This window comes from Abramis brama, assembly GCF_963993115.1.
Source record: "Abramis brama genome assembly, chromosome: 2".
In the NCBI taxonomy this organism is placed as follows: domain Eukaryota; kingdom Metazoa; phylum Chordata; class Actinopteri; order Cypriniformes; family Leuciscidae; genus Abramis; species Abramis brama.
The window spans coordinates 62,537,527-62,559,370 of NC_139964.1; the positions used below are offsets into that span (position 1 = coordinate 62,537,527).

The 21,844-nt window shown below is 37.1% G+C and overlaps 1 protein-coding gene across 2 annotated transcripts in view; it reads left to right on the forward strand.

Moving 5' to 3' along the window:
- Window positions 1–21,364, forward strand: part of klf7a (Kruppel like factor 7a) — a gene marked incomplete at its 3' end in the record, with an annotated part of 40,274 nt that extends 18,910 nt beyond the window's left edge. Inside the window, exons 2-4 of one of the 2 annotated variants that reach the window (XM_084105048.1) lie at window positions 5,322–5,934; window positions 11,685–11,808; window positions 15,741–21,364. In XM_084105048.1, coding sequence (XP_083961174.1) covers window positions 5,322–5,934; window positions 11,685–11,808; window positions 15,741–15,792 — 789 coding nt within the window. Of the gene's footprint in view, window positions 1–5,321; window positions 5,935–11,684; window positions 11,813–15,740 lie in introns of those variants that run through there. The other variant, XM_084105047.1, reaches the window with a different exon arrangement.
- Between the last annotated feature and the right edge of the window lie 480 nt (window positions 21,365–21,844).

Consider the following 21,844-nt stretch of genomic DNA (forward strand, 5'->3'; position numbering starts at 1 on the left):
ATAACCAGCTTGTTTTATTAGCTCTGTCTGCTTGAGGGAGGCAGTGCTTGGATGTTAATTGGCGCGCCGCATGACGGTGTCCCCACTGAGCGTCATGGTGCGAGGGGAAGATTGTATGAGGGTATCTCCGACTCCTTTTTCAAATCAGATTATCCTATATTAAACTTAATATAGTGCAAGCGATAGCCGGTCTTATATTGCTCGGCTTATGCCAGATATATGGTGGCGTTGTGGTGGTTTCGATGGTTAGAGGGTGTGCTGAGATGCAAGAGAAAGTGACATGTTGTCACAGGTGCACAGATGCAGAAAAGATAATTGCACAGCGGGTTGGATTATGAGAGACAGACGTGTCAACATCGCTGCCATAACACCCGATCGCGAGCCAGGTTCGTCATTTTACAGATGATAGATCGCCGCCAAACCCGCGGCGAGGAACGGGTCACAAATCGGCTCCGATGGACAGGCTTCCAAAAAAAGGCACCTACGTGACTGACAGCGAAGGGCCTCGTGTTTCTCGCTCTCGCATCCTCAGCTGTGCTCGCTGCGGGGCACGTCACCGATGACTCACTTTATCAGTTCCAACCTCTCGATGTTTGACAGTCGCTCATTCCACGACGTGGTGCGAGATGCCGGCAGGAGGGCTTCACTCGCTCGGTTTCTGCACCCAGTGACATTTTGTGTACTATTTTTGTATACTAATATCCTAACTAGGCACAGCAAGTTTTGCGTTGAAAAGCAAACGCTGAAACTGCTGCACAGCTTTACAAATCACAGGCGATCAAAAGATATTTGGAGCTTCTTAGGAAGAAACATCATGGCTAGTTAGGAGGACACGGGTTTAGATGGTGTGTGTGTGTTTATGTGGTGATGTTTTTGTCATTAGTAGTGGTTGTCACTAGGGATGTTCATTTTGACTGCTTAAATACTCAAAATCAATCAGCTGAGGGAAGAACGATAGAGTTTTGCCTGCGCTATTTTTAAATTGCCTGTCAATGTACATATGCATCAGAACAACGTTTTTTTACCATTGCATCACATCTTGCCATTTTTATAAGCATCTTGTGCTTTCAATGTAGCATTTTTAAGACAGCATGTCAAGTGGAAATAGAACTCAGGCGTCTGAGACATGTTTATGGCTGTCTAGTGTTTTGTTTCGTGTTTTTTTTTGTTTTTTTCTTTACCGAAGAATGTGTGGAGCAATTCTAACCATCTGGGCCAAGAAATTAAAATTTAGTTGTGAGAAAGAATAGAATTACTCAAGGCTGTGAGTTATTGACTCCTGTGACAGAACTAAATCTAATCTGATTCTCAAATGTTTTTAATGGAGAACTTGTACACTTTTCTTTTGCATTTTTCCCCTCCAATATTCCCAAAATGTTTTAATTTATTATAAAAACATCCCCTTATTATTATTATTATTATTATTATTATTATTATTATTATTGTTGTTGTTGTTGTTAATAATCATAAAAATATTAATATTTATAATTGTTGTTATTGTTATTTTGTTATTTTATTAATTATGTTATTTATTTATTTTTAATTAATAATAATAATTGTTCTGGTTATTGTTATTATGATTTAATTATATGAATAATATACTACTAACGTGTTATTAATACTATTCATAATATTAATATTTACAATAATTATTATTATTATTATTATTATATGAATTTACTACTACTAATATTATTAGTATTATTATATTAATAATATTCATATTTATATTTTTGTTATTATATTGATGTTTATTATTATTATTATTATTATTATTATTAATAATAATAATAATAATAATAATAATAATAATTTGTGATTAATAATACTTATAATAACAATAATCAACCAAAAATGTATCCAGGTAATAACTGTTGACTGTATAAAATGTCACAACTGCTTTGAATGAATCTCATCCAATTTAGACACAACATTGTTTTTAGGAAGTTTATGTGATGGTGTTTTATCAAATTGTTTTGTGCAGATGAAAACTATGGCTGGCACTCTATCAGTGCATACTAATTCACACATATCAGCTTGATGAATATCAAATAGCTTGGCATTCTGACTGCAATGAAACGCCAGGAAGTCGACGACTGACCTTGACATGGGACTTGAGGTTTGTTTTATGTCACAGTCTCTCACAGATCAAATGTGACCCACACAGGGACTAGAACACGAAATTCAAGCCATCTGTTATCCAACTGAGCGACGCTCTGCCTTTTTATTGCCTATTTTATGGCAAAACTGGGGCGTCGAGTTGCGATCAGTTTTGATTAAACATCCAAATTGTCTGAGATTCGCAAATCCGCCGAGTTGCTTTTACGGCGTCGGTTGGCATCCAGTCTGCCGCACCACTAAATCACACGGCCCAAAGCGACCCAGGCGGCACTGGACGCATTGAATTTGCTGCCATTTTAAGTAACAATATCCCCTGAATGTCACTTCCTCAGGGCCTGCGGGAGGAGGGGCGAGGAGGAGAGTGGCGAGACGGAGAAAAGCCAAAGAGCGATAAGAAAAAAACGTGCTCTCCTCGACTCCCAAACGCCTCACCTTCAAAATGTTCCTGGCTCTTTTTCCCCGACACACACATGCACACGTCTGCCCTTTCTCAGGCGAACTCCCCTCGAACCCAGCGTGCCCGTGTTCCTGTCATACGTGTGACGGTTCGACAGCATGCAGGCATGACACGCCAGACCACCAGGGCCCTACAGCACGTTAGAAAATCAATCCCTCCCGTGTCGGCGTGCTTCCAAAGGGCCCGCACAGAGCGGACCGCTGCCGGCCTGCTGAGTTCAGGCTTTTAAATGTCATTGGTTGATCTTGGAAACATGCACAGAGATGCACGCACCCATCAGCGCTTTCACTGAACGGAGAGGATATCTTCACTGCTTCATTTAAGTGACTAATTACCCATCAGTTCAGGGCGCAGCGAGAAACCCTGTGTGTATTTGGCGAAGAGAAAACAGCAGATTTTTTGAGATGCAAATATTTGTTTTGAGTGAAATGATTCCTTTTAGCAGATTGCTCTGAGATGGTTATGTGAAGATCTGTGCCTTCTAACTATAGTCCTGTTTAGATATTCCGGGTGACGTCTCGGTCTCGGGTAATATCAGTTCAGCTATGCTCTGTTTACCTGACTTCTGAAACCCTGGAGTTCAGCGCAGACATTAAAATGCTTTTAACGCTGAGGGGAAGAAGAAAAAAACGGCAGACGCTCCTTTCGTAAAATGACAAGCAAACAATATCACCTAGCAACAGAGGCTGCGCTGAGCCACCGTCATGTTTGATGCCAGAGATTCAAGCGAGACATTTATAGCTGGAGGCCAGTTTGTCTGAGATGATAGGTTACTGTTCTTTATCATTTTGTAAAAGGTTTGGGTCATGTTATGAGAAACATTTCAGAAAATAAAAGCTTGACACTATTGCTCCTACTCAAATAGCTGTGCAAAAAAAAAAAAAAATGTTTAAAGGAGAAATATTATACTCTTTGCAGCATTTTATTATTTCCAATATTCAAAGAAATATGTTTTTATTTGTTTTATTTATTTACAAATTATGATTATTATTGTAACTTAGAATTGCATCACTATTTCCCAGACTCCAACTTTATTTCTAATATTCACAATTAATTTATTCATTTGTTTGGAATTATTAGTAAGGTGTTTTTTTTTTGTGTGTTTTTTTCAAAACTGTATTTCAGTATATTCAATAAAATATGTATTTATTTATGTTTGTTTGTTTGCTGGAATTAAATCATTAGTAAGATTTGTTTTTAAATTAAGTATTGCATGACCATTTACAAACCTCTGAATTTTTGTCAAATAAAACTATTAATTTATTTATTTACAAATTATTATTATTATTATTATTATTATTATTATTATTGTAACTTAGTATTGCATCACCATTTCCCAGCCTCCAACTTTATTTTTTCTAATATTCACAAAAAATATATTTATTTATTTATTTAGAATTATAGTAAGTTTAATTATTTTTGAATTTAGTATTGCATGACCATTTTCCTGCTTCCAACTTTATTATTTCTAATATTCACAAAAAATTATTATTTTTGTTGGTTGGTTGGTTGGTCGGATTTAAATTATATTTTTTATTTTTAAGTATTGTATGACCATTTTCCAGATTCCAACTGTTTTTGCTACGACACCTTTAAAACATACATAAATGTAATGCTGAAATGTAAATCAAATGCTAAATATATATCATACGGTCATAAAAGACTGCATGTTAGTTGATGATGCACAGTCTGACGTGGGCTTTACCCGATTGTCATATCATATTTGTGTTATTTAATTTCAAAACATAGTAAAAAAAACTGTTGTCCGTTATATGGCCGCTTGAATAAGGGAGTTGTAGTGGCTTATAAGTTGCCTTTGAATCACATTGTGTTGACGTTGCTTTTTTGCGCACAATTCTTTAGCCTGGAGTATAAAACCCTTCCAAAATGAAAGAATCCAAGTCTGATGGCTCTTTCTCTCGCTCTCTCTTTCTCTCTCCTTCTGTTTGAAGAGCCATTTTGCTCCACATAAAGCGCTCTAACAAGCAATTCAGGCCAGGTCTGTTTCTTCAGCTCCAGTCTAGCCTGTGTAATCAATCACAGTGTAACCATCTATTCCTGAAGACCTGCTGAAGCAAATGATATGCAGTAGCAGTCTCAGTACCCAGTTAACGGTCCAGAAAGGGGTTAGTCTGAGTCTGAAAGAAAAAACGAAAATCACATTACAGTACATGCAGCGCTAATGAGGTAGATTAACCTGAATGATTTTATCTTTCATTTACTTGCTTACGTTGATTAATTGGTACAAACAAAGCGTAAAAAAAGAATTGGACTATCTAGTGTCATGTAGCAATTGCATTTTAATGTATCTCAGGAAGATCAAGATAAAATGCTTTCAGTATTAAAGACATATTACTAGTGTCCTAAAGTATGACTATGATGAAGAGGCCTAATTGGCACACATTCTTATGTAATCTAAAGCTTTTACAAATGATTTATGTAAACAAATGTTGCTTTTTTTATGTTTTTTACAAAAACGTGGTTGAATTTTGTGACATTGTATGCAAGAGCAGTTGATCCCATTGTGTGCATTTTTATAATTTCTTATTTTAGTTATAGTTATTAAACTCTAACAGTTTATATCTAAACAGTGTCCACTCGTACGTTATGGAGGAATCTACATCCTAACTAAAGCACATGCTGATTTCACGCTATCATGATGTGTGGGTGTGATTCTGTGTACAAGAAAGAAAAATCATTTAAAGTGTTCAGGTCGATAAAATGCCTAAATCTCTTTCCACAGACATGCTTGGAGTTGGAGCGCTATCTGCAGACAGAACCCAAACGGCTGTCTGACCTCTTCGACGAAGAACTGGATGGCCTCCTCACCCCCTCCTTCATGAAGGAAGACGGTGATGAAGACCTGTTAGACCCCCTCCTTCCCAGCCTTAACAACCCGCCTAGTCCTCCTCCTCCTCACCTCACTCCACGCAAAGAAACCATCTCCTCCACTTCCTCTCCTGTGACCTCTCCAGACATCACCTTAGGGGTCAACGCAGCCCAGCTGAACGCTGTAACCTCCCTAACACCTCCCTCGTCCCCAGAACTGGGCCGTCACTTAGTCAAACCCACCCACACACTTAGTGCCTCGCCCGACGGGACTCTCACGCTCAAGCTGGTGGCCCGAAAGGTGGGCTTGAGCTCCGCCAAGCTGGTGACGGCTCACCCGGTGCCGCTTTCTCCCCAGCACGGCAGCAGTGGCGCACAGAGCGACGGGGAACAGGGCGGCACCTTCACCATGGGAGCTGGCGAGATGGCAGAGAACAAGAAGAGGGTCCATCGCTGCCAGTTCAACGGGTGTCGGAAGGTCTACACCAAGAGTTCACATCTGAAGGCACATCAGAGGACACATACAGGTAAGTGTGTATATTTGTGTATATATATGATTTATTTGCACTGATTATTCTATTCTAGTTGATAATTTCCCATTTTTCAGTGACTCTTTCTACAGAAGTTGATCTTTGAACGAGTCAATGAATCATTCACTCAACTGACTCGTTCAAAAACACTGATTCATTCATGAATGATACAAGTTTCTGTATATATCGAGGGTCGGCATGCTATGGCACGTGTGCCAACATTAGCACGCGGAGGGATAATCGCTGTCATGTGACAATAGCTAAAAAGGTGTGTATATAAATGTTTCCGAACTTGCATATGGACGTACATTTTGAGGTAATATTTCCTCAGTCACAGCCTGTTTTGTTAAGTTAGGTGCTATAAATACTATAAGTGTGATATTTTGATGATTTTAATTACTGTGATATTTTAATCCAACAATCCATTCACCTGACCTGAGGTGCGCGCTTCTGTGATTATACCTCCCTCGTTTCCAACCACTTGTGTATATGAATGAGTCATTGAATCATTCTTTCAACCGATTTGTTCAGAAACACTGTATTTATGAGTGAGTCATTGAATCATTCTTTCAACCGATTTGTTCAGAAACACTGTATTTATGAGTGAGTCATTGAATCATTAATTTAACCGATTTGTTCAGAAACACTGTATTTATGAGTGAGTCATTGAATCATTCATTTAACCGATTTGTTCAGAAACACTGTGTTTATGAGTGAGTCATTGAATCATTTATTCAACCGATGAGAAACACTGTATTTATGAGTGAGTCATTGAATCATTCATTTAACCGATTTGTTCAGAAACACTGTATTTATGAGTGAGTCATTGAATCATTCATTCAACCGATGAGAAACACTGTATTTATGAGTGAGTCATTGAATCATTCATTTAACCGATTTGTTCAGAAACACTGTATTTATGAGTGAGTCATTGAATCATTCATTCAACCGATGAGAAACACTGTATTTATGAGTGAGTCATTGAATCATTCATTAAACCGATTTTTTCAGAAACATTGTATTTATGAGTGAGTCATTGAATCATTCATTCAACTGATTTGTTCAGAAACACTGTATTTATGAGTGAGTCATTGAATCATTCATTAAACCGATTTGTTCAGAAACACTGTATTTATGAGTGAGTCATTGAATCATTCATTAAACCGATTTGTTCAGAAACACTGTATTTATGAGTGAGTCATTGAATCATTCATTAAACCGATTTTTTCAGAAACATTGTATTTATGAGTGAGTCATTGGAATCATCATAGTTTGAACTGATTTGTTTTGAAACACTGATTCATTCAGGGACAATACAAGTGACTGTATTTAAGAGTCATTAAATCATTAATTCTACCAATAATATATTTCTTTAATATTTTCAACTACAGTCCTTAAAATAATAATAATAATAGTAATTTATATTATAATTATGATGAATAATGTTGTATTATAATTATAGTTATGTTAATGAGGTAGACTTAAGGCAGGGACCCAAGATACATAATAACAACCACATAGCAACACCCTGGCATCATACATTTGTTTCATATAGTGGTTAATTGAAATAAGTGTTAAGTTTATTTACAGTTTTAAATAAACACTTAGCCTGCTCTTACAGCAGTGGCATGCTATATATTTAGAAATATTCAGTCAGTTCCACCACATTTATCATTCATTTTCATATTTTGCGCTATCAATCTTATTTTACACAATAAGCGACAAGCTGATGTAATTAATGGTGCTTCGTCGTCGCCATGGCAGCGTGCCTGTCCAGCCCCCTCGGCTGCAAATATTTTCTCAAGGTTGCGACAGTACTTCCTCAGCAGATTCGAATGGTGCAGGAAACGGCCATAATTCTCTGTCTCTTCGATCTCAATCCAAAAGCACTCAGACTGCTGTCCCAAAGCTGTCCGCAGAGTGAATAACTGCCTCATGATGGATGGACCGGGTGGAATGAGACGTACTCGCCTGTATATTTCCCTACGTCTGCTGCGCGCCTGTTAACACACCAGGGCAAATCCCTAAGTCTTGAAACCAGAACATGCCACATGTTAATGGCTCCCTTCTGATGTATTAGAAAGTATTTTAGACGTACACATTATGGCATGAGGATTGAGAGTAAAGAATGCACAAGAATACCAGGACGCCTTGTCAAGGACCAAAAAGCACTATAAAAGTATTTCATATGACGTGTGAACTTTCCAAGTTTCTGAAGTCATACAGTAGCTTTAAGCAAAATCTTGCCCTTCACTGTAGCTCTTAAAGGGATAGTTCAGCCAAAAATTAAAATTCTGTCATTAATTACTCACCCTCATGTCGTTCCAAACCCGTAAGACTTTTGTTCGTCTTCAGAATACAAATGAAGATCTTTTTGATTAAATCTTTCTGTCCCTCCATTGACAGCTACGCAACTACCACTTTGACGCTTCAAAAGATCATCAAGAGATCGTAAAACTAATCCATATGAATTGAGCGGTTTAGTCCACATTTTCTGAAGAGACTCGATCGCTTTATATGATGAACAGATTTAATTTGGATTAAACCGCTCAATTCATATGGATTAGTTTTACGATCTCTTTATGAACTTTTTGAAGCGTCAAAGTGGTAGTTGCGTAGCTGTCAATGGAGGGACAGAAAGCTCTCGGATTTCATCAAAAATATCTTCATTTGTTTTCCGAAGATGAACGAAAGTCTTACGGGTTTGGAACGACATGAGGATGAGTAATTAATGACAGAATTTAAATTTTTTGGGTGAACTATCCCTTTAAAAGTAATTTGTTCATAGTCAAACTTGATGTGTCACAGCAGGTTTCATGTGAATAATCAAAAAACATCACTTGCTCTTGTTTGTCTCATAACCAAAAGCAACATACTATAAATATGCTGGAACACAAATAATATTTGAGAGCTACGGCAGAGAGGGACATTTTATCAAATCTTCTGATGGAAAAAGAATATATAATATAATACAATATTGGTGTGTAGACACTTTTATTTAAAAACAGGACAAAGATACTGACAAAGATATATATATATATATATATATATATATATATATATATATATATATATATATATATATATATACATATATACATATATACCGTTTTCATTCCAAGCAATTTTTGTATTGCATTTGTCTAGAAAAAAGAAAAAAAAAGATGCCAAATCTGATTTTTTTCTTTTTTTGACAGAGAAGTCAATGTTTAAACTGTCCTGTTAATTGCTTATCGCAACAATGCAAATTTGAATTTGAATTAGTCTTTTACTAAAATTGCATTATTCATTAGCTGTAATCTTTTTGAGCACTTTCTGCATTGCATTTGTCCAAAAAATACAATGAAGTGTATGGGCTGTGTTCAAATCTGATGCCAAAACAATTTGTCAACTCCTTTGCAATTAGCGAAATCCTATTTTGGAGGCGTTATTACTTGGACAATTTCTGTGATTGAGATTTGTAGAGAAGCAAAGGCGGCGTGAATTGAAATGACATTGCCCTCTGGAGCGTTTTATAAAAGGCGTTTGGGAACTAGATAAGACCGGCTTTTCAGGGAGACACAGAAAGGTGAAGAGAGGAAAGTGGCAGCACTCGTTTCCACTTTGTCTCTGCGTTCCATTATAACAAAGTCGGAAAAAAGTTGGGAGAGCATTGAAAATGGCTTTGTGCTTGGTGCCAAAGTGAACTCCACAGATCATAATGAGTCTTTCTGTCTCCAGTTTAACTTGGAAAATGTAATTAAGCTAGACTCCGGCACCTGTAAGGGTGCTCAGAGAGAGAAAAAGTGTGTGTGAGAGAGGAAAGGTTGTGTGATGGGGGTGGGGAGTTGCCAGGCAACTGGTGTGTCTCTGAACGGGACTCTATAATTGGGAACGATTCTCGGGTCTCGGCGCTGGTTTCAGCTTACACCGCTAGCCTCGTCCGTGCACTTCCATTCCCACGAGGATGCGTGCACGCGCTCACTCGCACATACGCACCTATATCCTCTTCTACATACATGTATCATGTAACACTCCGGTTGCCAGGCAACTGCTTCCTCCCCTGCCAGTATGAGTCGTAATTGGCTGGTGGCACAGAGGGACAGACGATGCCAGATCGAGCCGGCTCCACTGCTGCCTCCTACGTTACGCTCCTGACCGGTTGCTAGGCGACAAACTCCAGCATCCATGCCTCCCTGACTTCTAATTGGCTGGTGCTGCGGTCGTAGCGAGCGCAGGTCTAAACCTGTCCTGCTTAATGTGGCTAGCTCGTGATTGAGTGTGAAAGGGTTTTCAATTTAGTGCTCAAATTCCGATCTAAATATAACTTGTTGTTTTTACAGCTCAGAATGAAAGTGTGACCGTCATGGAAGGAAGTCGAAATGGCATTCAGAGCCTGTTTTACTTGCATAGTGGGATCTATTTCAGAGTAAAACAGTTTGTTAAATGGAAATAATGTTGGGTGGAAAAAATATTCTCATCCATGTGAAAATTGGACAGTCAATACCAGAATTTTAGACAACTCTCTCAAATTAGGTAAATCAGGTAGAGTTATTCACTAGCATTCATAAGGGCAGTTGCTTGCAAAAAAATTATCAACTGACCAGATTTGAAAATAAATAAATAAATTGGCTTTAAATATATCTATATATATGTCTCTCTCTCTCTCTATCTCTATCTATCTATCTATCTATCTATCTATCTATCTATCTATCTATCTATCTATATATACACAGCTTTCATTACTTCATTTTAAAAATATATTTTGTAATTTTAATAATAAAAAAACAATAATAAACTTTTTAAATATATAAATAGGCTTTTAAAATAAATAAATAAATAGGTTTGAAAAATAAATATAAATAAATAAAATATACAGTTAACATTACTAAATTTAAAAAATACTATTTTGTAATTTTACTAATAAAAACACATGTGCACACACCAAATAAATAAACTTTTAAAATAAACAAATAGGCTTTTAAATAAATAAATAAATAAATAAATAAATAGCTTTTTAAAAATAAATGAATGAATTTTTTTAATGAATATTAATTGAAAGATGTTTGCTTTTTTACTTCATTTCAGTTTTCTATTAAGATAGTAAGCAGAATCAATTTAGATTGAATGTTTTAGTTAATGCCGATTTAATGACTAGTTAAATTTATGAGCTCTCTTTGCATGGAAATCGGACTTATTTCCTCGTCAAGCCATTGATATGAATCCACACTCTTGTTTCAGAAGATTTGTGGATATGGCAAACAGTGGAGACAGGGCCAGCTGGTTGACAGTAAATATGAGGTTCCTCCCCATTACCCATCATTACTACTCCAATTAACACCTCTCCCAGAGATCCAAATAAACTCTGCCTGCCCCCCATTTCATACGTTACGTTCAGCAGCGCTAATGAACAAGCTTCGAGACGCCATACGAACCGCAGCGCTCCTGCAAGGTGGCTGCCATCCACAACGAAAAACATACAACATCAAAAATGGGAACGCAGTCTCTCACATCTGTTAAACGCAGCGAAGATCCCATTGGAAACTCATCGAGTGCGAGTTCATTTGCCCCGACAGCTGTGCGCCCTAATGACGATCATGTATTTCATAAACTCCAATTGTGTCAACACTCTTTCGATAGGCTAATCAACTTAAAACAAATGAATTAGACGGCTGGCTGGACCGAGTCGTTGAATTCAAGGCCCCTTGAGGAAGAAAGTGCATTTTTAATCAGGTGTGTGTGTGCATCTGTTTGTGTGTCCGTACCAGGGGAGAAGCCGTACAAGTGCTCATGGGAAGGCTGTGAATGGCGGTTCGCGAGAAGCGACGAGTTGACGAGGCACTACCGCAAACACACTGGCGCCAAGCCTTTCAAGTGCAATCACTGCGACAGGTGAGACGGATGTGACACCTACACATACTAGCTACGTGTCACATTGTTAGTTGACATGTCAAGCAGTAATACACTCCATATTATTTTTATCATTTCTATTTTATACCTTTTTCATTCTTGTATTATTTTCATATCTGCAATTTCATTAATACTGTCTAAAATGTACACTGTAAGACACTTTAATGGTAACCAGCACCTGAAATATAGTTTCCCCATATATATTAATGCAAATTATTAAATACAATTTAAAAAATACTATTTTGTAATTGTATTAATAAAAACACATTAAGAATTATATATTAATTTAAAAAATATATTTTTAATTTTCATGAAATACACACATAAAAATTATACATAAATTATAAAATACTATTTTGTCATTTTAACAATAAAAAGAATTAGCTTCATTTAATTCTTTCTAAGCTTCGTTTAGTTTTGGCACCTTGTATGAATTTTGGAAATTCTTGGTCAGCCTTTTTTATAACCTGGCATGTTTTTTTTTTTTAAAAATTTAATGGCAAAATCTAACACAGGTGTCCTGGGTATACAAATGTGATGAATAGTCTGAAATATTTTCATTTTCAAATATCTATCTAGAGATGCTCCACCTGTCACCTGTGCTGGTAGATGCAGCTTTATGATTAAAAACATCTGCTATTCAGACAATGGTTTCTCTATGTTCACCAGATCTCAGAAATAAGCTTTCAAATTGAACATAGTGAGTGACAAATAGAGTTCCCCAACTACATTTACTCACAGAAGCTACTTTAAAACCTGTACTGTAACTGACAAGCTACAAGCTAAACACTCTCCTAAAATGTTTTCTATCTTTATTTATTATGTAGCATTGGGAAGTCCAATTCATTCTATTAAAGGCAGGGTAGGAGATTTGTTCCAGAAACATTCTTGTTATAATGGTTGAAAGTATCTTCACATCCTGATAGAAATCCCATAGTTAAGTGGTCTACATGTATTTGCGTGTGTGTGTGTGTGTGTATGTGTGTGCGTGTGTGTGTGTGTGTGTGTGTGTGTGTGTGTGTGTGTGTGTGTGTGTGTATATATCGTCTGTGGAAGGCGTAGGGCCATAAAATGTTCATCCAATCATAGCCATTCGGTCTGAATGCAATGATACAATATTTTACCTGCCTTTCAACATATGAATTTCCGCACACCTGCTCGCGCAGACATCACGCGTCATCAGTGCGTTTCATGCAGAGTTAGACAGACGTCAGTCACAGAGCACCGCAAACGAAACAGCAGCTGCCTTTAACAGTTCCTCCTGATCCAAAACAACCAGTTTATGCTGTGTTCATATCATAACTACTGTAATTTGGAAGAGATGAAAACCCGTGACGTTATACTCGGAGCGGTTCGTGACTCGAATTTATGCGTTTCAATGGCAACACTATCAACACCGAAATGAATCTGCAGCAGTCAGGTGGTACAGGTCAGTGCTCTGTTCATTATTATAGTAATGTTATGTGCTTTGAGACATGAGGTAGTTTAACGCCGTCTCTCGTGACGCTTTGCTGCTCCATGCGTTTTGAAGGAGGCGTGGCTTTGGAGACGCTCAGAAGGGAGGGTGGGATCGTATGCTTTCAAAGCTAGCTTGCTAATGCTAGCCTTCCCGAAAATTGCCTATACCCTACCTTTAAACCGGTTTATTTGAATGGTTAAGTAAACAAACTGGTTCAAACAACGAGTCACAGATTCATTTTATACACAGCGTGGCATTCTATCTATCTATCTATCTATCTATCTATCTATCTATCTATCTATCTATCGTTCTATCTATTTTCTCTTGACTCTTCTAAAAAGTAATTTGTTGCTACAAATAAAATGTAGTTAAAGAGGCAATTAATAAATGTGAAAGATATATTGATTATTATATTATCAGTATTATTATATATATATATATATATATATATATATATATATATATAAATAAATTCTAAAAAAAATCTTAAGTCGTAAATGTAGTCATGAACAGCAATATTTCAATATTTTGCTACAAAAATCGGGATATTTCACACAAAAGCTGCAATCCATGCAAATGCATGCTGGTACACTATAAATGTTCCAACATAATTTACATGGAAGGACATTTAGTTTGTAAAACATCTTGCATTTCCATTAAAGTACAAAGCTAAGCATGTAGTTCTGTGCTTTCTTTCAGAACATTTTCAATTTGGGCGCAGTGCCTGCAAGACATTTGCCTCCTGGTATTGACCAAGAGCTTCCACCTCTGAAGTGAATCTTAACTCATCTTCGCTTTGATGTATAAATAGGTTCTTCATGCTTGTTAGACTTGCGTATCTCACTTTGAGCTCAGCTCCGCCCTCTCTTGTCATCCTGGCTGCTCGTACACCTTGGGGAATCCATTCTGCTGTTGTCAAGGGAGCCCCGGATTACCATTATAAAGATGGAGTTGACGGGAACAGAGGAGAGCAGCATGTGGAGGAGCTCCCCGTCTCGTCTGAACAGTAAATACAGTATAGTGAGACGCTAGACCTGTAGCCGTGGCCCTCGGGCCTCTTCTTAATCCGTCCCGACTGTGTCCGGACCCCCTGTCAGGACAGTGGGGTGGGGGTGTGAGAGGGAGAGGGTAGAGGTACACCAGCTGGTTTGGTGCCTCCTGGCAGTGGCTTGATCTGCCATCTGTCCGACCCTGCCAAAAACACACCCATTGATTTCCCAATTCGTGTTCCTCCCCTTGCTTGTTCCAGGACAGGTGAGACTTAGCATGAAAGCATATGTCTTAGGGATGGGTCAAGATGCTCCAACAATCAACTAGTCAAGTTTATCTAGATTCGCCTTTGCATATAGCAATTGCCTAACAACACTGAAATCAACTTAACAACATCATAGAAACAACCCAAAACACCCTGGCAACTGCCTACAATGAAAAAAAAAGTATATATATTTTTTTTTAATCTTGCAAAAGAAAAATTAAGTACATTTCTCATATGGATTTAAGTAAAATCTACTTAACTAAGTTGAGTAAAATTAACAAAGAAAATAAATAACCGTAACTTACGCAAACAATATAGCATTGAATTAAGCCATGCTTTTAAAGTGTATGCTTTGAACATCTAAGGAAATAATATAGTAGATATTATAGACAACATTTCTACATAATAGAAATAATATGGTGCCTACCCGAACACAGAGACCACAATTGGTACACAATAACTGTAATATCTGATGGATCATTTTTGAGTATGAATGTGTCATTTTGAGTACAAAATTAACACAAAACAGCAAGTTACTAAACCTAACAACAAAAGCAATGATAAAACAGTGGAAATACAGCTGGAAAACAATGAAAAATGCAACCTTGTTCATTATTAATGCCCCAGTGCATGATGGAAACACCAGTATCAGAAAGTTGAGTAGGTTTTACTTAATTTTTATAATGTTGATGTTTACGTTGATGTTTAATTTCTACAAGCTTAAATTTAGTACTAATATAGAACTTACTTTGTTTTAGTTGTTTTATTATTCTTGCCTGAACTAACCTATTCAGATAGAAATTACATTTGTTTTTTCTATAGTATTTACACCACAGAATCATTTTTATCAGTTTTGCCACAGCAAGCACAACTCACATTTTCTTTGAAAAAATGTATGTCTAGTTATTATTATTTATACATTTAATTATACATTAGGCATACTTATAGGCATACTTATTCATACAGTGTTATACTTTCACAAGAATATTGATTTGAATACATTTAGTATTGGAACAACCACAAAAAGTTCTTACTTTTCTCACCCATCTGTTTTATATCTGCCAGCAGATAATATTGAGACGGCGCCAATACCATCAAACCCACATTGTGTTTCAGGCCAAATGGAATATTGATAGAAGATCCAAGAAGATCAGATTTCAGGTCACACAGTTTTCCTAATAGTTTTTTTTTCTCCTTTAGGTGTTTCTCTCGATCCGATCACTTGGCACTGCACATGAAGAGGCACATCTGAGGAGGAGGAGGAAGAGGCGGAGGTGGCAAAATGGCGAGGTGAAGGAAGAGACAGAGAGAAGGTAGAGGGAGAGAAAGAGAGGGATTATGGGCAGGAGCCAGATACCACTCAAGCCGTTCGCTCATCCCACCAGACAGAGGGACCCCCGCGAGGGACCGATAGAGGGCCACGATCGATCGATTAGACCAGCTCTTGAGTTTTGGTCGGCGAGATGCGATTCACTTCTGAAAGTCAGAGGTCTACAGATCTGAGAAGGTGGTACGACAGCTTATGTCACTCAAAGACAATGTGCTTAAGTAGGTATTTGCGAAATAATCGAAACATCAATGACTCGATTTAGTTACTACTATTATTGCGTTTCTTCGTCTCCGAGATCCATTTAATGTTTTAGTCAATGTTATTCAAAGTATGTCTTGCACATATTGTCACAAACTGACGAAAGCTACCATTGCACCTGATTTGATTTACTGCACCGTGCGGGACGTGTCCTGAATGCTTCTCCTGGAGAACCTTTGGAGAATATCATAGTGATAGGACGTCAATCCAAAGAGATGGATTTTTTTTTTTTTTTTTTTTTGAGCAAGGATTATCTTTCTGCTTTGATCCCGCCAAGCCACAGCCAAGATCTAAAGTGGAACGTCCATCCGGAGAAATCTGGATTTCAAAGGTGAGAGGCGACCAAGTGGAATCAGCCATCACTCAAATGTGAATCTGACTGGGGGCAGTGGAGGAAACTCTCTTACCTTCTTCATAGACAGACAAATCTCTTTCTTTCACGTCCCTTCCTGCCAACCAACAGCTGCGCAGCGACACTTTGAGACTTTTTATAAAAGAAAAAAAAAATAAGAAAGAGATCTTTTTGAATGATGACTATGTTATATAATTCAGAAGACTTCTTTTTTTGCTTTTCTCCTGTGGATGTGTACAAAATATAAATAAAAAAAATAAATAAAAATGGACCAAAAAACCTGCCATATGCACAAGAATAGTGGATTCTGCACTGGCACAGACCCCAATCTGAGGTGGACTTGATTTCTATAGAAAACAAACTTTTAGTGGTGAAAAAAGAAGAGCAATGTTGTTGTTGCACACGTTTTGAGCATTCCTCAACATTATTTATGACCCATGAAACATTATCCCATAAACTTGGGTTCCTTTGGGATTTCTAGGACTAGCATGAAATGAGAAAAGCACCATGGTTTATCTGCGGACTTCACAACATAATAATGACTTCCATCATTCAAGGCAGAGATTTGCGATCACAAAGTTTAGGTTTTTGTAAATGCATCACAGTGCGTCCCAAAAAAACTGGACAGACATTTCCAACCAATTATTTTAGTTTGGACAGATGGAAGCATCATAAGAAACATGCATGTTGTGTGTTTCGCTGGTCCTGCAGGTGACATCTTCATGTTTAAACTTTGTGATGTGTTTTTTTTTTTTTTCTAACATTACATATCTGTCTGACTTTCGTTCCTGGTAAAAAAAAAAAAAAAATGTCTGTACAGTGTGAAAAACGTATAGTTAAAGTGAGGTTTAAATTACAACGTACAATCAAGTGTGGGATGGAAAGTGTTCCTGAATGTAAAGCTGTTTGATTGTGGACGGCCCTGCACTTATGCAATCATTCAGACCACTGAAAGGCCTGATCTGCTGAAGATAGATCCCACTGTGGCTCATGCATAAAGGCTTGTTGATGAAGGAATAACTCGCATAAAGAGAAAAATCTATAATTTACTCACCTTCATGTCTTTCCAAACCTGTATGGCTTTCTTTCTTCAAGGGAACGATGTTTTGAAGAATGTCCATAGCGCTCTTTTTTCTTTTTTTTTCCTACAATAAAAAACAGGAATGGGGAGCTGTCAAGCTAAAACAACAACAACACAAAGCCCCATAAAAATGGTCAGCGTGACTATATTTCAAGACTTCAATGTCTAAAACAGACCAAAATTTAACCCGTTATTCACAACAATCTTGCTTTCTGCAGTAGCTCTTGAATCTCATTCTCACTTCCAGATATTCAAACTTGCACATACAAACAGTTACCATTGTCATTGACTTCAAAACTGTTGCAACGTATCTTCATGACTTAACTAAAACAAGGGAACTAATTATTACAATGTGGACACGATTTAGTAAAATGAGGAAACAAATTATTATATTGTGTGCACAATTTACTTAAAACAAGGGAGTGAATTAGTAAAACGTGCTGACGCATTAGTAAATTGTGGGATTGAATAGTTAATTCGTGGCCAGATTATTACCTAGTTCTGGCATGAAACTCTAGATGGCGCAAATGAGATGACTCATTTGGTAGTGATCACATCAATATCTACATAGCACAGCTGATTGGTTGCTGTTGCATCAGCGGCCAATGAGCTGCGGCTCAACATTCAAACAAGTACTGGTAGTGTTGCTGTTATCAGTCTGCAGCGTGCTTTCAGAAACCCTCCACCTTCCCCAGCTCCACCTGTATAGATCTGCTACGGGGGTTAATTCATGTATGTTACATGTGTAGCAGCAGAAGCATGTCTTACATGCTCACAGCAATGTCTGTGAATGCATTGGCAGTAGCAAGTATCGGTACTTGCTCTGCAGAAGCAGCGTAGCAGATCTATTCCACCAAGACCAAATACATTAACATTGCCATATCCATTACCATGCCAATCTTTATTACCATACCAGTCTCCCGAGAGTTGTCATGACCGCATACGTTTTTTCCCGCATGCAATGTGCAGGGCTCCGTTACTGACTTCCTTTGGTCTTTTTTTTGTTGTTTTTTGGAGCAGCATAATTGACATTAATATTTAACATTCTGCTAAAAGAAAGTCATACAGGTTTGGACCCGACATGAGGTTGAGTGAATGATTTTTCATTTGAATTTTTGTGCGAACTATCCCTTTTCCCCCCAATCCTGTCATAGTGGTTTTGTGCGCATTGTGGTGTAAACAACATGTGTATGATCAAACTCAGAGGCCCAGATGTGAAGATGTATAAAATGAGCGCAACAAACCCTAGATTTATTTTTAACTATTGCATACTGTATATAAACATCAAGATGCTCATATTGATGCTTTGGCTTGTTCAAAGATTTCTAAACCCTAAACAGAATCAATTGAATTTTAAACGGATAAAAATTTGCATAGTCTTTTTTTTTTATTGCATAAGACAAGTTTTAACCATATTTATAGATAAAAAATAAAATAAAAAACATCTGGTTCATTTCACCCCAAAATAGGTGATGGACAAGGATATTCATGTCTTGTTCAAGCCGTCTGGTCACCTGTCAGTTCCTTCCTCTCACTCACTTGTCTAACACAGACCAACAGGGAGGCACGTGTGACAGAACGGCAGCATGGGTAATGAGAGGGGAATTGGGCTCTCCCAGCACTGGCTGCCCCCTCAATGGGGCGGAACGGAGTAGGACCGCACCGGGGGTCACACGCCACACTTGTGCTGACCGGGAGATCTTATCGCAGCCGCCCGACACAGTCAATTTCACCATGTAGCCGGGTGTCAGCTTACCTCCCTCCCTGGCCACATTAGCTCCATGAAAAATAACAAAGACACAAGGTCACTGGATTCCAGAGCTGAGCCGCTCGCATCCAATGCCCTCAAGAGACCATCGCACACGACGGGTTCTGACTCAAATCTAGTGCAAGACACTTGCGTTCCATAGAGGGTTTAAGACCACAATCTGAAATGTTACAATTTATCTTCTAAATTTGTATTTCAGAAAATTCATGAGTATGGGCTATGCAAACTAGGAAGTAAAGCATTGTTTCGATTTTCAAAGGGAGATTTTGGCGAGAAGGATAAACGCATATGAGAAAGTGAATATCGCAAAACCTGTCAAGAACATGCTTGGATCATATTTCACCTCAAAAACCCAAATAAATAAGAAATCATATTTGTGATACGAAATCACTCCATTGTGACATTACCGGACAAAAGTTTTGATTTTTTTAAACTATCATAATTCATAATTTTTATGAATTCATACATTTTTAATCATATATATTTTATTATTATTTAAAAAAACGATATCTCAATCAACAAAAAAATAACATATTTTAATATATTTTAAATGTAATTTATTCCTGTAATGGCAATCATTACTCCAGTCCTCAGTGTCACGTGACCTTCAGAAATCATTCTAATATGAAAAATTTTATAATTTGACAACTTTAAATTGTAATATTTCACAATATTACTATTTTAAGTATTTTTGTTCAAATAAATGCAGTCTTGGTGAGCATAAGACACTTCTTTCTTAATCTTAACTTTTTTCCAATTTATTTTCCCTAAATAATATTCGTTATTCGTCATGTTACAGTACAGTATCATTTTGTTCATGGGAAGTTGGATATAAAATGTGTTTAATTATCATGAAAATGTCACAATGTTAAACAATCTTAATTTGAGGGTGTAATGTGACCTGGGCGTTTCTTTTCAGGTTTTGTGAGGATTCACAGTGTACCTTAATACCTGCTAATGGATACAAACAGTGTTCTGTCACAAGTCTTGTGCTAAACTTCGCATTGAGCTTGTCAAGTTATTGACATATGATGTTTACTAGTAGTTTTCCTTGTGGACTTCTGACCATTTGTTCACTTTAAGTGCACCTTTCCCTTAAAATCCTTCCTTAACACCCTCCAGCAGGACCAATTAGGGATGTTACCTTGGCAAAAACTAACTAATGAGTTTGTCTTAATGGCCCCGAGAAGCCCCACAGAGAAGCTTGTTGTCTGCTTTTTGGGGCTTGTTTCATGTGCACCGTCTTTTCTCAAGTGTGTGTAAACCTTGTTACCCACTTAAACAGCTTTTAAATCGCACAGACAACTTACTGACCTTTTTGCTGTGGGATAATGCAATTATTTGTAATGCACACTTACAGGTACATTTTTACATGCTACAATGTAAAATTTACATCCTAAAGTTCTGGCACGAGACACTACTACACATGCAGGGAACACTAAATTAGGAGTTTGAATGCATTTCATATTTCGTGAAACTATGATTAGTCTGTTTTAGAGGTCTGTACATTGTTTTTGGATTGTCTGTACATTCATGTTAGCAGCTGATCTCCATTCGCTCATTGTCTTTTTGTTTTTTGTGCCCTTCTATTGCTCAAAACGCTGTGCTAAAAGCTTCCAAATGGATGGTATGAAGCTGATAGAGTGATTTCCCAATGTTTGTTGCACTCGTAGTGTAGTTTTCCGGTTAAAGGCTTTTTTTCCACACTTCCTGCTGTAAATTAAATCCGTTCCGATCCCTCTGCTTTTTGCAGGCATTTCATGCTTTCCTCTTTGCTTCTATTTATGCCGTTTTTTATTTTTATCTTTTGTTTTATTTGCTGTAAAAAGTGTTTGCATATATTATTTGTATTATATGATGTTAGTATGACAATGTTCTTTATTAAGGAAAAAGGAAAAGAGTTTATTTTTGTTACTGGTTTGTTTCATAATTCTTTTTTAAATTGGTATTGTAATATATCTATGCAAGAACTGTTAAGTGAAGCATTTTTATTTAAGAATGTCATTATGTGTAATAAATGGTAGAATCTTATTGATATTGTAGTCTGCTTTTTTTTCCTTTTTTTTTTTTTTTGTTTTTTGTTTGCCTTTTCTAAATGTCCCAAAGTTGAAGTTAGAAGGTCTTGGTTCTATAAAACACCCAGTCTATTTCATAAAGGAATGTAAAGTATTGCTGATGGAATTTCTATCCTAATTTAAACCAAAAATACTAAAACTAACAATCCACTAAGAATCAAATCAAATCCTGCTGGCTGCATATTTTCAGGTCCAGAATTTTACTTTATCCAGTAGAAACTAGGATTGGTTCCAAAGTATACCTATACCTACAAGGCCGTAATGTTGGATTTACAACTTGGAAGCTTGCATGGAAATCCACATGTAGACACACATGACTCTGAGGAGATTAATGTACACAATTAATGATAAATATTCACTTTTAAACAATACAATGGCATCACTGACTCAAGTTACTGAGTTTACTGAGAATTACATGGTGATTAACTTGTTTAGCAAAA